The sequence below is a fragment of the Bombina bombina genome, chromosome 6 (genome assembly GCF_027579735.1).
Source record: "Bombina bombina isolate aBomBom1 chromosome 6, aBomBom1.pri, whole genome shotgun sequence".
Lineage (NCBI taxonomy): Eukaryota > Metazoa > Chordata > Amphibia > Anura > Bombinatoridae > Bombina > Bombina bombina.
In genome coordinates, this window is record NC_069504.1 from 28,245,805 (window position 1) to 28,262,559 (window position 16,755).

The 16,755-nt window shown below is 40.4% G+C and overlaps 1 protein-coding gene across 1 annotated transcript in view; it reads right to left on the reverse strand.

Moving 5' to 3' along the window:
* Positions 1-220: 220 nt before the first annotated feature.
* Positions 221-16,755, reverse strand: part of LOC128664309 (cadherin-related family member 5-like) — an 86,411-nt gene continuing 69,876 nt past the window's right edge. The window contains exons 9-10 of the mRNA XM_053719148.1: positions 3,867-4,128; positions 221-724 (exon numbers count right to left, since the gene is read on the reverse strand). Coding sequence (XP_053575123.1) covers positions 351-724; positions 3,867-4,128 — 636 coding nt within the window. The 3' untranslated portion in view covers positions 221-350. The remainder of the gene's footprint in view (positions 725-3,866; positions 4,129-16,755) is intronic.

A 16,755-nucleotide genomic window follows, 5' to 3' on the forward strand; every position in this document is an offset into this window, starting at 1 on the left:
GTTATCTCATAAGAAGGATTTTCTGAAAACACAGTGCAAATATCTGGAATTCTTTTTGACACTTCTCATAGTGTAATCTGGAAATCTAAAACATCTGCTTTAGAGTTAAAAAGTGGTATTAATAACACATAACTTATGTGTTTCTCGTGCACCTCCTTCTCAGCTGGAACAACAGAGCAAATCATAAAGGGGAAAAAAAAACTTTAGAAAGCTTTTACACTTGTAGTGACCATAAACATTTTTTTTATCATCAACATGAATACAGAAATCATAAAAACACATACAAATACAGATAAATGACAATAAATAAATATTAAACAGGAAGGGCAATGCACTAAGGCATGAACGGGTTAACATTCAATGGAGTCTTCCATTAATTGCATAAGTGAACCAGGTGTGATAACCTCACTGCCCATCAGGGGCGCACTCTCATTCCGTTCCGCTTCAGGCTCCACCAGCTCCTCGTTCACTTCTACAACAATGGGCAGCCTAGACAGAAGAGGAGGGTCTGGCCACATCACTGGTCCATCCTGTCTATCTGGTTCGTCCTGACCAGGGTCAGTAGGGACAAGCTGATCACTGGATGTTTGGGGACTACAGCTCCCAACTGGAGGGACCATTAATGGAGGGCTGTCAGTTCCTTCTGTGATCACCAGGACTTGGGCAGTCTCCACTTTGTTTTTTTCTATTGTTGAAGTGTCCATCGTGGTCTTTATGGGTTTTGCTACCAAGAAAATAAAAGATCTTTTTATCTTTTTTAGTGAACTTTGGTATGGAAAATCTGTCAATTATTTGACACAAGTAAGAATATATATATATATATATATATATATATATATATATAGCAACATAATTATTACACAGGCAATTAGCACATCTAGGCAAGTATCCTCACCTGCCTTTACCCAGAACTACCTCGTGAACACTGTTACTAATGCACCAGAGGATTCTGGGTAAGATATGCAAATTAGTTACACATCTCAGGCTTTTTGCTTCTGATATTGTGTTAAAATAGAGCAATCCCCTATTGGGGTAAGTGCAGCAAAAAAAACCTGAGATGTAACAGTGGTAACAGTGTATACAGGTTACAGGTTATTTCTGGGTAAGGACAAGCAGGGCTACTTGTCTAGATCGGCTAATTTCCTGTGCAATAATTCTGTTGCTTTACTTTTATGAAATTGAGAATTTTAAGTTCATGCTTTTCTCTCCATCATAGTTTAAGTTAATATGAATATAACTATTATTTTTTTACTCATATTCATATTCTGCAGAGGTAAACATCTCTAAACACATTCTGTGACATAATAACATGAATAAATGTAATGGTACATATATAATAATAATAATAATAATATATTAATGGTATCTCATTTTATATATATATCACTCTCTCAGGAATGAACACCCAGCTCAAGCACTTGTTAGTTTGTTCTATGGCGCTCTACCCCCTTGTAGCAGCTTCTTTTAGCCCAATAAAGCTTTTCAATCAGTCTGATCTCTTTATATATATATACTGTATATATTAGGGATGAAGAATGTTTTGCAACATTCGAAAAATGAAGCGCATTATAATACATTAGTTTGATTTTTGAATATTTGTACAACAGTTTAACATTCTTTTACTGTAATAGTATTTCTAATGGTTTATTTAAATTTAAAGGGACACTGAACCCAAATTTTTAAATGTTTAGATGCCGGACAATTTTTGGTGAACAACCTGGATTGTTCTTGCTGATTGGTGAATAAATTCACCCACCAATAAACAAGTGCTGTCCGGTGTCTGATTTCTTAGCTTAGATGCCTTCTTTTTCAAATAAAGATAGCAATAGAATAAAGACAAATTGATAATAGGAGTAAATTAGAAAGATGCTTAAAACTGCTGCTTTATCTAAATCATCAAATAAAAAAATTTGGTTTCAGTGTCCCTTTAATATTTGAATTAGAAACATTTGAATTGATTTCTTTGTATCTATTATGTATCAATTTACTAAATTCTACATCACATGAACTATTGAACTTATGAATAATATTATATTTGAAATCTCGAATGTGGATATTCAATTTAACTATGAACATTCAAAAACAAAAGCAACATTTGATTGTAAAAGTTTTTCCTTCTTATCAACAGTCAATTGTCCAGAACGAATGTCCACAGGACTATTAGTTCTACCAAACCAATTACACTTTTAGCACATTCACCCATCCCTAATATATATATATATATAGAGAGAGAGAGTTTGATGTGGAAACGGCACACTTCAATACGACAACCACCTGGTGCACTGCCATATAAACATACAACAACCATAAGTGATGAATCCAAACGGATGGTATCCTTGTTCCAAGAGACTTCACAAAGCAGGCACAGCAGGATATATTAAACGGATCAAAAATCCTGCTGTGCCTGCTTTGTGAAGTCTCTTGGAACAAGGATACCATCCGTTTGGATTCATCACTTATGGTTGTTGTATATATATACATATATATATATATATATATATATATATATATATATATATACATATACACAGTATAAACAATAAATCACTGCATTGCGAAAAATCTGCCTACAATATACAACAAATTTACAATTTCACGTAATAATTTGCATTGCATTGTAGACCAGAGGTAGACAACTTGAAAAAGCCTCTTGAGGCTGTTTTTCTTTTCTCCTTTGCTGTGCCCAATTAGGCAGATGTATGAATCAGCTTATGTACTGATCGAGCAGATTCCACAAGATAAACTACATCCCTTCAGTCTGTGGAGTTACAATTTGAGTTTATTATGCCTTTGGGGTAAACAATAGAAGGGAACCTTCCATTTTACATCTGGGGAGCTCAGGATAAGGTGACACTGGTTGACACAGATGAACCTAAAGATTTACAATAAAAAGGGGAGGGGCTATGAGTGACAAACCAGCTGGTTACCTACCAGCCTCTTGTCTACTGTTTAGACACGGGGACCTTCCCATACACTGGTTACCTACCAGCCTCTTGTCTACTGTTTATACACGGGGACCTTCCCATACACTGGTTACCTACCAGCCTCTTGTTTACTGTTTATACACGGGGACCTTCCCATACACTGGTTACCTACCAGCCTCTTGTCTACTGTTTATACACGGGGACCTTCCCATACACTGGTTACCTACCAGCCTCTTGTCTACTGTTTATACACGGGGACCTTCCCATACACTGGTTACCTACCAGCCTCTTGTCTACTGTTTATACACGGGGACCTTCCCATACACTGGTTACCTACCAGCCTCTTGTCTACTGTTTATACACGGGGACCTTCCCATACACTGGTTACCTACCAGCCTCTTGTCTACTGTTTATACACAGGGACCTTCCCATACACTGGTTACCTACCAGCCTCTTGTCTACTGTTTATACACAGGGACCTTCCCATACACTGGTTACCTACCAGCCTCTTGTCTACTGTTTATACACGGGGACCTTCCCATACACTGGTTACCTACCAGCCTCTTGTCTACTGTTTATACACGGAGACCTTCCCATACACTGGTTACCTACCAGTCTCTTGTCTACTGTTTATACACAGGGACCTTCCCATACACTGGTTACCTACCAGCCTCTTGTCTACTGTTTATACACGGGGACCTTCCCATACATTGGTTACCTACCAGCCTCTTGTCTACTGTTTATACACGGGGACCTTCCCATACACTGGTTACCTACCAGCCTCTTGTCTACTGTTTATACACGGGGACCTTCCCATACACTGGTTACCTACCAGCCTCTTGTCTACTGTTTATACACGGGGACCTTCCCATACATTGGTTACCTACCAGCCTCTTGTCTACTGTTTATACACGGGGACCTTCCCATACACTGGTTACCTACCAGCCTCTTGTCTACTGTTTATACACGGGGACCTTCCCATACACTGGTTACCAGGTGATATAATGGCCACTGCTGGGGTCTTCCTTTGTTGCTTCCCTTGGTTCCCATCAATCTTTCCAGGCTCTTTGGTTCTGTTTTGCCCACTGACTGAAGGTATGTTCCTTCTCTCCTGACCCGCACTCTCCTCTCCAGGGGTCTCACTATAGGCTGCATTTTGGTAGCACTGCTCTTCTGTGGGAGGGGATGATTTACCAGGATTCATCTTGAAAGAGAAGGTAGAACCCATATAGCATTATAATAAATCATTGTAATTAAACCTTAGCTCTATAAATAATTGGCAGCTAACTGTTCACTAGGTACGGCTCCCTATTCCAATCCATCAGACATCCTGCATGGAAAACAATGTATGGTGGGTTTGGGTGATTTTGAATTTTGATTCTTTCTAAGCTATTGTTATTAATTACAAGAGCAATGAATTTATTTGGTGAAACGGTTGGAATTTGTAAATAATATAACTGCAAAACTGAGTTCAATGTATAGTAAATACAACTGCAGTAAAGTACTATTAGAACAGATTTACTCTGCAGGGACTGATTTTTTTTGGCAGGTTTCCTGCTCTTTTTGTTTTAAGACCTTCACAATAGCGAGACTGTGGGATAGATTTATCATAGAGTGAGCGGACATGATACAATGTAGCGTATCATGTCCGCTGTACATCGATAAATGCCGACAGAATATGCCGATAGCAATTTATCATTGCACCAGCAGTTCTTGTGAACTGCTTGTGCAATGCTGCCCCCTGCAGATTCGCGGCCAGGGGCCAGGGGGTGTCAATCAACCCGATCGTATTCGATCGGGTTGATGTCTGTCTGCAGCCTCAGGCAGATCTTTAGACCGCTGCTTCATAACTGCTGTTTCAGGTGAACCTGAAGGCTCACCGGAAACAAGGGGCATCAAGCTCCATACAGAGCTTGATAAATTGGCCCCTGTGGGTCTTTCTTGGAGCCTAAACACGTTTTAAACTCACATGTAGACAAACATGTCTAGGCAATTAGAATCCATTTTCTCAATACTTTTCAACAGGTTTTAAAGTCCATTTTACAATTATTGAATCTGACACCTAAAGGCACTTGATGAGGTCCAGGCCTTGCTGACATATGTATGTGCATTTAATACGATATCCAGTAATGAGATCTGCAGTAAAAGGGAGAAAATGTCACTCACTATTGCAACATCTAGAGATGCACGTAACAATATTCACATTTTTATTATTGTCCCTTTCAGTACTGTTGTCTTCATAAACAGGATTTCAATCAACAATCGCTTCTTTGTGACCAGAATTCAACCATTTGTCATTCCATCTTGTTTGTTGGTGACCAGGGCTGAACAGGGAAATCAGACCAGTCCTGGACCCCCAGTCCAGCCAACCCTGCACCCTGATCCATTTCCCCCACCCCACCAGACTCCTTCTCGGCCAAGCCCCCACACCAGTAACTTTTCAGCTTCCAGGAGTAGAGCGGCCTTCAATGGATGCCCTATGGTTCGCTCCATGTCCTGGCTGGGAAGCTCTCTCTGCACTTCTGGCCAGGATATGGCCCTTTGGCAATGGGGGCCCATCAGGAAATTTACCAGCATCCCGGTGGGACAATTTGACACAGTTGATGAACAAGATCATTTGCATGGGTTTTTTTTTAAAAATTAGAAGTCCGACAAATTGAGATTGTAATAATCATGAATTACAATATCCAGAACCTGATGTTGCCAATATTATTACAATATTAAAATGCACAAGGACAATGTGCAAGGACAAACCTTTTTCCCTACAGTAAGGTTTTTGCAATAGATTAAACGTTATCACTTAGTGGTTTCACAATTTACAGTATGAGAGCTGTAAAATAATGTCACCAAACCAGAAAACTGTGCTTTCTCAATCAATGATTTGCATAATAAAAAAAATACTTTTAAAATATGTCAATATAAGGCTAGATTATAGGTGGATCACTAAATATCGCTTGACTGCAATGTAAAGGTATTTTTCAGTGCCATTATTTTTCTAACACCCCACTCCCATCAACTTTAAAGCCCCCAAACTGCCTAGTGCAGTTGTTTTTTATTTAAAGGCTACATTTTGTAATTAAAAAAATAAAAGACCCTCTATTTTGAGGGAATTTGGGGCACTTTTACAAAATTAACCATAGATCTAATCTGTGGTTAATTTTCTGAGCACTAATTGCTACCGTGAGCTCGCTGTAGCAATAACCAGTCACATGTAATGGCCTGTTTGCAGGCTCCGGATAATTTAGCGCTCCACTTGTAATCTAGCCTATAATCATTGAGCAAACATGCTTAGTATATCTATAATGCCCATATAAAAATGGCAATCATACAGTTATTGGAATTATAATAGGTTCAGCTCACACACGTAAACAAGTATTTCCCTTTTACACTGTACAAAGAGGTTAATAAAAAACAACTGTACTGTAACCTTAAAGGACAGTCAAGTCCAAAAAAAACTTTCATGATTTAAATAGGCCATGCAATTTTAAACAACTTTCCAATTTACTTTTATCACCAATTTTGCTTTGTTCTCTTGGTATTCTTAGTTGAAATCTAATTCTAGGAGGTTCATATGCTAATTTCTTAGACCTTGAAGAGTGCCTCTAATCTGAATGCATTTTGACCACTAGTAGAGGGCATTAGTTCATGTGTTTCAAATAGATAACATTGAGCTCATGCACGTGAAGTTACCCTGGAGTGAGCTCTCAATTGGCTAAAAAGCAAGTCTGTCAAAAGAACTGAAATAAGGGGGCAGATTGCAGAGGCTTAGATACAAGGTAATTGCACAGGTAAAAAGAATATTAATATAACTGGGGAATGGGTAATAAAGGGATTAGCTATCTTTCAAACAACACAAATTCTGGTGTAGACTGTCTTTTTCTTACATCATTTAGATATAGAACACAATTTTAAACAACTTTCCATTTTACTTGTATTATCTAATTTGCAATGCACTACTGGGAGCTAGCTGAACACAGGTGAGACAATAACGTAAGGCATATATGTGCAGCCACCAATCAGCAGCTTGTGAGCCTACCTAGGTATCTTTAAAACAAAGGCTAGCAAGAGATCAAAACAAATTAGATAATAGAAGTAAATGGGAAATATAGTAGAGTTGAGTGTAACACAGCTTTTCACCCTGTGTAAAGGGGCCAATATACACATAAGGCCGCATGTATCAAGCTGCGAAAGCAGCTTTGGGGAATGGTGTTAAGACCAATGCTGCTTAACCTGTCCGCCATCTAAAAGGGGCCCCATTGAAATCATCCTGATCCAATCAGGATGATTGACAGACCCTGCTAGAGGCCCATTGGCCGCCAGAAAGCAGGGGGCGGTATTGCACAAGCATTGCGCTGGCCGCTCGCAGTGAGGTCCGGCGGACATGATTAATGGTAGCCCAACTTATGATAAATGGAGCCCACATTATTTGTTCCATGCCGAAAACACTGCACTTCTTCAGGGATGAGGCTTGGGAAGCTTTGCATGAGTTTCCAGGAAATATCCACAATTTTCAGACTTAACAGGAAAAGGAAAAATAAAAGTAAATTGAAAAGTAGCTTTATTATGCATAAGAATTTTATTTCACAATGTCCCTTAGAAAACAAAACAAAAGACTCTCAAGGAACCAAGGAAATAAATATCTGTTTAAAAATAAAATGCTCTAATAAAGTCCTTTCTATATAAATATTGCTGTCAATTCATGATGGGGCCAATTAACTATTTCAAATGATTGCCAATAATTTAATAAATAACAATTATTTCTGGACATTCTGAGGATCATATTTAATATGAGTGCAGTTTTGTGCAATACTGATACCTAGAATAAAAATAAGATTGTGTCATTTTACTCATTTTATCAAATGAATTTCATTCTCTATGTATTATTTGTTAAACGCATAGCTAGATAGGCTCAGTAACGCACTACTGGGAGCTAGCTGATGACTGGTGGTTACACATGTCTCTTGTCGTAGGCTTATTTGAATGTGTTCAGTAAGTTCCCAGTAATGCATTGCCTCTCTGGAGCTTTACTATGTGTTCACTATGAGATAGATTACTAGCTCATAGCGCACTAAAGTTATCAAGCGTCATGATAAACAATATTGCGTCCGTGCTAACTTGTGCACGTATTACAATTTGAAAGTAAATGGGTGCGCTTGGGTGCAAACATAATTTGCGATCTTCTGGTTACTGCGAGCGAAGACCTCATGAAAAGACTAAGGGGTAAAAAAAAGAAGTTGCACCGAGCACAACAAAGTATTACACTCATATATACACGTGTGTTTTATTGTGTATTTAATATAAATATTTTACATTCCAATTTTCTTCACTTAAAAGAAAATGTTCTTAGTATTTTAAATATATATTTCTATATACTGTATGTCTGAATATATATCAATACCTGCATATAGTCATAAAGCTATATAGGTATAGATATATTATGACAAAATATTTATTTATAAAAATAAAAAAGAACATTTTCTTCTATGTGAAGAACACTTTAATGTAAAATATGCATAACTACCTTAAGGTTTAGCACCGTAGGTCTTACGCAGTGTCGGGTTAGCACTGTAGGTCTTACGCAGTGTCGGGTTAGCACTGTAGGTCTTACGCAGTGTCGGGTTAGCACTGTAGGTCTTACGCAGTGGCGGGTTAGCACTGTAGGTCTTACGCAGTGTCGGGTTAGCACTGTAGGTCTTACGCAGTGTCGGGTTAGCACTGTAGGTCTTACGCAGTGGCGGGTTAGCACTGTAGGTCTTACGCAGTGTCGGGTTAGCACTGTAGGTCTTAGGCATTGTAGGGTTAGCGCTGTAGGTCTTACGCAGTGTCGGGTTAGTACTGTAGGTCTTACGCAGTGTCGGGTTAGCACTGTAGGTCTTACGCAGTGTCGGGTTAGCACTGTAAGTCTTACGCAGTGTCGGGTTAGCACTTTAGGTCTTAGGCAGTGTAGGGTTAGCACTGTAGGTCTTACGCAGTGTCGGGTTAGCACTGTAGGTCTTACGCAGTGTCGGGTTAGCACTGTAGGTCTTACACAGTGTCAGGTTAGCACTGTAGGTCTCAGGCAGTGTCGGGTTAGCACTGTAGGTCTTACGCAGTGTCGGTTTAGCACTGTAGGTCTTACGCAGTGTCGGGTTAGCACTGTAGGTCTTACGCAGTGTCGGGTTAGCACTGTAGGTCTCAGGCAGTGTCGGGTTAGCACTGTAGGTCTTAGGCAGTGTTGGGTTAGCACTATAGATCTTAGGCAGTGTTGGGTTAGCACTGTAGGTCTTGTGCAGTGTCAGGTTAGCACTGAAGGTCTTACGCAGTGTCAGGTTAGCACTGTAGGTCTTACGCAGTGTCAGGTTAGCACTGTAGGTTTTGTGCAGTGTCAGGTTAGCACTGTAGGTCTTACGCAGTGTCGGGTTAGCACTGTAGGTCTTACGCAGTGTCGAGTTAGCACTGTAGGTCTTATGCAGTGTCAGGTTAGCACTGTAGGTCTTACGCAGTGTCGGGTTAGCACTGTAGATCTTGTGCAGTTTCGGGTTAGCACTGTAGGTCTTTCGCAGTGTCGGGTTAGCACTGTAGGTCTTACGCAGTGTCGGGTTAGCACTGTAGGTCTTACACAGTGTCGAGTTAGCACTGTAGGTCTTACACAGTGTCGAGTTAGCACGTCAGTCTATTGAAGTCTATGTGGAGAACAAGTTAACGCGGTTGTGATATCCAAAGTCCTGAAGTTAGCGCACATCAGGTTTTGCTTTCAACTCGTAATATGAGTGCTAAGTAAGTGATCACAATCTTTCCATTTCTTTTCCAACTGAATTGTTAGCTCAAGTGAGATTTCGGAGTCTATTTATGAAACAGTGGATGCTGCTTCCGACCCTCTCCGCTTCAGTTCCGACTGAAGCGGAAGTTAAGGAGCAGCGGTCCTAAGACCGCTACTCCTTAACTCGTCCGCCACCTCTGAGACGGCGGACAGAAATCAACCCAATCAAATACGATCGGGTTGATGGACACCCCCTGCTAGCGGTCGATTGGCCGCAAATCTGCAGGGGGCGGCATTGCTCCAGCAGTTCACAAGAACTGCTGGTGCAATGATAAATGCCGACAGCGTATGCTGTCCGCATTTATCGATGTGCGGCGGACATGATTCGCTATAGAGGATCATGTCTGTCCGCACCTACATAAATAGACCCCTTCATCTCCATTTTTCCACAACGGCACTTGGAACTGCCAGCAATGAATGCCGATCACTGAAATACCAAATGCGTATATGGGGTTAATAGAGTGGGTGTTTTGCAATTTAAATAGAGTGTTTATGTTTTAATGCAGTTGTATATGGGCATGTTGGGTATGCTAGGAATGTTTGATCAATAAGGTTTTAAAACTTTGAATACGTTAAAATAATTTTTTAATGAATAATTATTTAATTAAGAAAACCTTGTTTTGTGATTTGGAAAGAAATCAAGAAGAACACAGCAGCACATTATTTTCCATAAGAAGAAAGTGGCTGCAACTTATCTTCTAAAACGTTAATTTAAATGTAGTCACACTGTAAATCGTGAAACTGTTATGTGTGTGTACGTGTATGTATGTGTTTGTATGTATGCATGGGTGTATGTATCTGTGTGTATATATGTGTGTGTACGTGTATGTATGTGTTGGGTATGTATGCATGTGTGTGTTTGTGTGTATGTGTGTGTATGAATGTATATGTGTATGCATTTTTATGTATGTGTTGGTATGTATGTATGTTTGTGTGTGTGTATGTGTGCATGTACGTATATGTACATGTTTGTATGTATGTATGTATGTATGTATGTATGTATATGTGAGTATGCTTGTGTTTGTGTGTGTGTGTGCATGTACATGTATGTGTGTGTGTGCATGCATGTGTGTGTGTGTATGTATGCGTGGGTATGTAAGTTTGTGTGTGCATGTACATGTATGTATCTATGTGTGTGTGTATGTATGTGTGTGTATATGTGTATGCATGTATATGTGTGTGTATGTGTGTGCATGTACGTGTATCTTTGTCTTTGTGTGTATATATGTGTGTATGTATGGGTCGGTATGTATGTGTGTGCATGTACATGTATGTATGTGTTTGTGTGCATATGTGTGTGTGTGTGTGTGTGTGTGTGTGTATATGTGTATGCATGTATATGTGTGTGTATGTGTGTGCATGTACAAGTATGTATGTGTTTCTATATGTATGTGTGCGTATATGTGTGTGCATGTACATGTATGTATGTGTTTGTATATGTATGTGTGCGTATATGTGTGTGTATATGTGTGTGCATGTACTGTACATGTATCTTTGTCTTTGTGTGTATGTATGTATCGGTATGTATGTATGTGTGTGCATGTACATATGCATATGTGTGTGTGCATGCATGTGTGTGATTGTGTGATTGTGTTTGTGTGTGTATGTATGTGTATATGTGTATGCATATGTATGTGGGTATGTATGTATGCGTGTGTGCATGTGCGTGTATGTGTTTGTGTATATATGTGTGTGCATGCATGTGTTTGTGTGCCTGTGTATGCATGTGTGTATGTGTATATATACTGTTTGTGTGTGCGTGCATATATATATATATATATTTTTTTTTATATATATATATACATACAGTATCTCACAAAAGTTAGTACACCCCTCACATTTTTGTAAATATTTTATGATATATTTTCATGTGACAACACTGAAGAAATGACATGTTGTTACAATGTAAAGTAGTGAGTGTACAGCTTGTATAAACCATTGACAACAAAAGTGAGTACACTCCTAAGTGGAATTGTCCAAATTTGACCCAAAGTGTCAATATTTTGTGTGGCCATCATTATTTTCCAGCACTACCTGGAGTTCACGAGAGCTTCACAGGTTGCCACTGAAGTCATCTTCCACTCCTCCATGACGATATCACAGAGCTGGTGGATTTTAGAGACCTTGCGTTCCCCCACCTTCCGTTTGAGGATGCCCCACAGATGCTCAATAGGGTTTAGGTCTGGAGACATGCTTGGCCAGTCTATCACCTTTACCCTCAGCTTCTTTAGCAAGGCAGTGGTCATTTTGGAGGTGTGTTTGGGATCGTTATCATATTGGAATACTGCCCTGCGGCCCAGTCTCTGAAGGGAGGGGATCATGCTCTGCTTCAGTATGTCACAGTACATGTTTGCATTCATGGTTCCCTCAATGAACTGTAGCTCCCCAGTGCCGGTAGCACTCATGCAGGCCCAGACCATGACACTCCCACCACCATGCTTGATTGTAGACAAGACACACTTGTATTTGAACTCCTCACCTCATTGCCACAACACTTGCTTGACACCATCTGAACCAAATAAGTTTATCTTGGTTCCAGTAATCCATGTCCTTAGTCTGCTTGTCTTCAGCAAACTTGCTTGATTTCTTGTGCATCATCTTTAGAAGAGGCTTTGTTCTGGGATGACAGCCATGCAGACCAATTTGATGCAGTGTGCGTCATATTGTCTGAGCACTGACAGGCTGACCCCACACCAATTGAACCTCTGCAGCAATGCTGGCAGTGGCAGCACTCATATGTCTATTTCCCAAAGACAACCTCTGGATATGATGCTGAGCACGTGCACTCAACTTCTTTGGTTGACCATGGCGAGGCCTGTTCTGAGTGGAACCTGTCCTGTGAAACCGCTGTATGGTCTTGTCCACCGTGCTGCAACTCGGTTTCAGGGTCTTGGCAATCTTCTTATAGCCTAGGCCAAGTTTATGTAGAGCAACAATTCTTTTTTTCAGATCCTCAGAGAGTTCTTTGCCATGAGGTGCCATGTTGAACTTCCAGTGACCAGTATGAGAGTGTGAGAGCGATAACACCAAATTTAACACACCTGCTCCCCATTCACACCTGAGACCTTGTAACACTAATGAGTCACATGACACCAGGGAGGGAAGATGGCTAAATCGGCCCAATTTGGACATTTCCACTTAGGGGTGTACTCACTTTTGTTGCCAACGGTTTAGACATATGTGTGTTTGCATCTGTGTGTGTGTGTATGTGTGGTTATCTATGTATGTGTGTGTATGTATATATGTGTGTGTATGTATGTGTGAGTATGCATGTGTACTTATGTGTGTGTGAGAGTATGTATGTATGTGTGGGAATGTATGTGTGTATGTATGTGCGTTTGTGTGTATGTATGTGTATATATGTATGTGTGTATGTATGTATGTGTGAGTATGCATGTGTACTTATGTGTGTGTGAGAGTATGTATGTATGTGTGGGAATGTATGTGTGTATGTATGTGCGTTTGTGTGTATGTATGTGTGTATATATGTATGCATGTGTGTAAATATTTGTGTGTGGGTGTGTATGTGTGCATATGTGTGTGTGTGTGTATGTGCTTGTGTACGTGTGATGTATGTATGTGTGGGTGTATGTATGTGTGCATGTGTGTGTATAAAATGGCTATAATGTCCCTTTAAAGGCTAGAAGCACTCACCTGTTGAAACCATTTCAAGCTCTTTGAGGCAGAAACAAGAATGAGAAGCAAATAATTAGAAGCGGAAGATAATATAGGTTATATTTTTATAAAATCTAGTGGTCTGCTGGCACTAACGGGAGGCTTCAAATCAGTAACCACTCACAATATATGTTAAATGCTGACACCATAGCTCATAATTTCACCATAGTACATATGAACCTATAGTGACCAGCACATAGATGTGGATCCCACCGTGCCTACTGCATGACCTGGGACTACAATACTGACAATATATTCATACTTTATCACTTAGTACTTTATATGTAGGATAAAGAAACACAGAATTAAAGGGACATTTAGCTCACAATTAACTGATATCACACAACAGCACTATTTAAACATGTCAAGTTATTTTGACAACAGAATAAATCTGTCTTGATTTATGAAACCATAAGGAAGTTTATGTTTGCTCACTACTTATACATGACATACATGTGCAATGCCACCTGAGAGCAGGGCCTGTCAATCACCCCAAATGAACGCGGCACCAAACCGAATTTCCAGCACAGCTATTGGCTAAGAGGTGGAAAATAATGTTAACTCTCTGCCAGATAGTATTATTATTATTATCAGGTATTTGTAGAGCACCAACAGATTCTGCAGCGCTAATAGCGAAAATAGCATTGTGCCGGTGGGCTGCTTAGCAGCTCAGTGCGGCGATCGCTTGGAACAAATAAAGGATCTTTCAGTATGAAGTATTTTATACTTCATGAATGAAAGTCCCCTTTATTTGTTCCAATGGTAAATCCTAGCGTTTCACAAACGCTAGGATTTACCATCACTTTAACTTCTGTTTTTAAGGCTTGCGTAGAAAGCAGCATTCTCTGCTTAATAAATCTGCCGTTTAGTGTGTTGTGAACCCAAGGTAAAGAACAAGTTGAAAAATCTAGACATAGATGCCATAAATGGTGGGGATTACTAGAACTGTGCATTCGGTTTGTCACAAATGGAAATACGTGAATATTTGGATATTCTTTTTCACATTAACTATATTAAAGAATAATGAATATATACTAACAAAATTCATTAGAATATTTGTTATTCTTTAAATTAGGCGTCATACTTACCTACAGCATATGTGCTCATCCAACCTTCTTCACAGAGTCCAGGGCTGCGCTAATAGGAGAATTAGCTGCTGCTCCTAGGTGGTAACTCGCAATAGAACAAGCTACTGAGATGTTCATCCCTGGTAGAGCGCTTCTCTTTCTGGATGCAATAGGAGAATTAGCTGCTGCTCCTAGATGGTAACTCGCCATAGAACAAGCTACTGAGATGTTCATCCCTGGTAGAGCGCTTCTCTTTCTGAATGCAATAGGAGAATTAGCTGCTGCTCCTAGGTGGTAACTCGTCATAGAACAAGCTACTGAGATGTTCATCCCTGGTAGAGCGCTTCTCTTTCTGGATGCAATAGGAGAATTAGCTGCTGCTCCTAGGTGGTAACTCGTCATAGAACAAGCTACTGAGATGTTCATACCTGGTAGAGTGCTTCTCTTTCTGGAAGCAATAGGAGAATTAGCTGCTGCTCCTAGGTGGTAACTCGTCATAGAACAAGCTACTGAGATGTTCATACCTGGTAGAGTGCTTCTCTTTCTGGAAGCAATAGGAGAATTAGCTGCTGCTCCTAGGTGGTAACTCGTCATAGAACAAGCTACTGAGATGTTCATTCCTGGTAGAGCGCTTCTCTTTCTGGATGCAATAGGAGAATTAGCTGCTGCTCCTAGGTGGTAACTCGTCATAGAACAAGCTACTGAGATGTTCATTCCTGGTAGAGCGCTTTTCTTTCAGGATGCAATAGGAGAATTAGCTGCTGATCCTAGGTGGTAACTCGACATAGAACAAGCTACTGAGATGTTCATCCCTGGTAGAGCGCTTCTCTTTCTGGATGCAATAGGAGAATTAGCTGCTGCTCCTAGGTGGTAACTCGTCATAGAACGAGCTACTGAGATGTTCATTCCTGGTAGAGCGCTTCTCTTTCTGGATGGAATAGGAGAATTAGCTGCTGCTCCTAGGTGGTAACTCGCCATAGAACAAGCTACTTAGATGTTCATTCCTGGTAGAGCCCTTCTCTTTCTGGATGCAATAGGAGAATTAGCTGCTGCTCCTAGGTGGTAACTCGTCATAGAACAAGCTACTGAGATGTTCATTCCTGGTAGAGTGCTTCTCTTTCTGGATGCAATAGGAGAATTAGCTGCTGCTCCTAGGTGGTAACTCGTCATAGAACAAGCTACTGAGATGTTCATTCCTGGTAGAGCGCTTCTCTTTCTGGAAGCAATAGGAGAATTAGCTGCTGCTCCTAGGTGGTAACTCATCATAGAACAAGCTACTGAGATGTTCATTCCTGGTAGAGTGCTTCTCTTTCTGGATGCAATAGGAGAATTAGGCCCTGGACTCTGTGAAGAAGAATCTGATTAGTGCAGCCCCCCCACCTGCGCTGAAGAAAAAGGTCCTATTAGCACAGCCCTGGAGTCTATGAAGAAGAAGCGGATTAGCGCAGCACCCCAGCGCACTATAAAGGCCAGCTATTTATCAAATGTCTGTTGCATGGGGGCAGGAGTGGGTGGAAACGCTACACTATGGAACAATTTGCTATGATAAGATGGGAGAGAGGAGGGGGGAATTTTTCGCTAAGAGATCTGGGAGGGGGTGGGGGTTGGATATTGAGGGGGGAAGCTACACTACAGAAAATATTTATTAATTCTATAAAAAAAAAACGTTTAAAAAAAATACCATATTTTATGGCAAACTGGGTACTGGCAGACAGCAGCCAGTACCCAAGATGGTGCACAATAATGTAGAGGGGGAGGGTTAGGGAGGTTGGGGGCTAAGGGGTGATCCTACACAGCAGAATATGTTGTTTTTAAAAAAAAAAAAAAAAAAACTTTTATTTTAGTACTGGCAGACTTTCTTTCTGGTGGGGACAATTGTGGGGTGGGGGAGGGAAGAGAGCTGTTTGCGAAGGATCAGGGGGTGGGATGTCAGGTGGGAGGCTGATCTCTATACTAAAGCTAAAATTAACCCTGCAAGTTCCCTACAAGCTACCTAATTAACCCCTTCACTGCTGGGCATAATACACGTGTGGTGCGCAGCGGCATTTAGCGGCCTTCTAATTACCAAAAAGCAATGCCAAAGCCATATGTCTGCTATTTCTGAACAAAGGAGATCCCAGAGAAGCATTTACAACCATTTGTGCCAAAATTGCACATGCTGTTTGTAAATAATTTCAGTGAGAAACCTAACATTTTTGAAAAAGTTTGTGAAAAATTGAACGATTTTTTTTATTTGATTGCATTTGGCGGTGAAATGGTGGCATGAAATATACCAAAATGGGCCTAGATC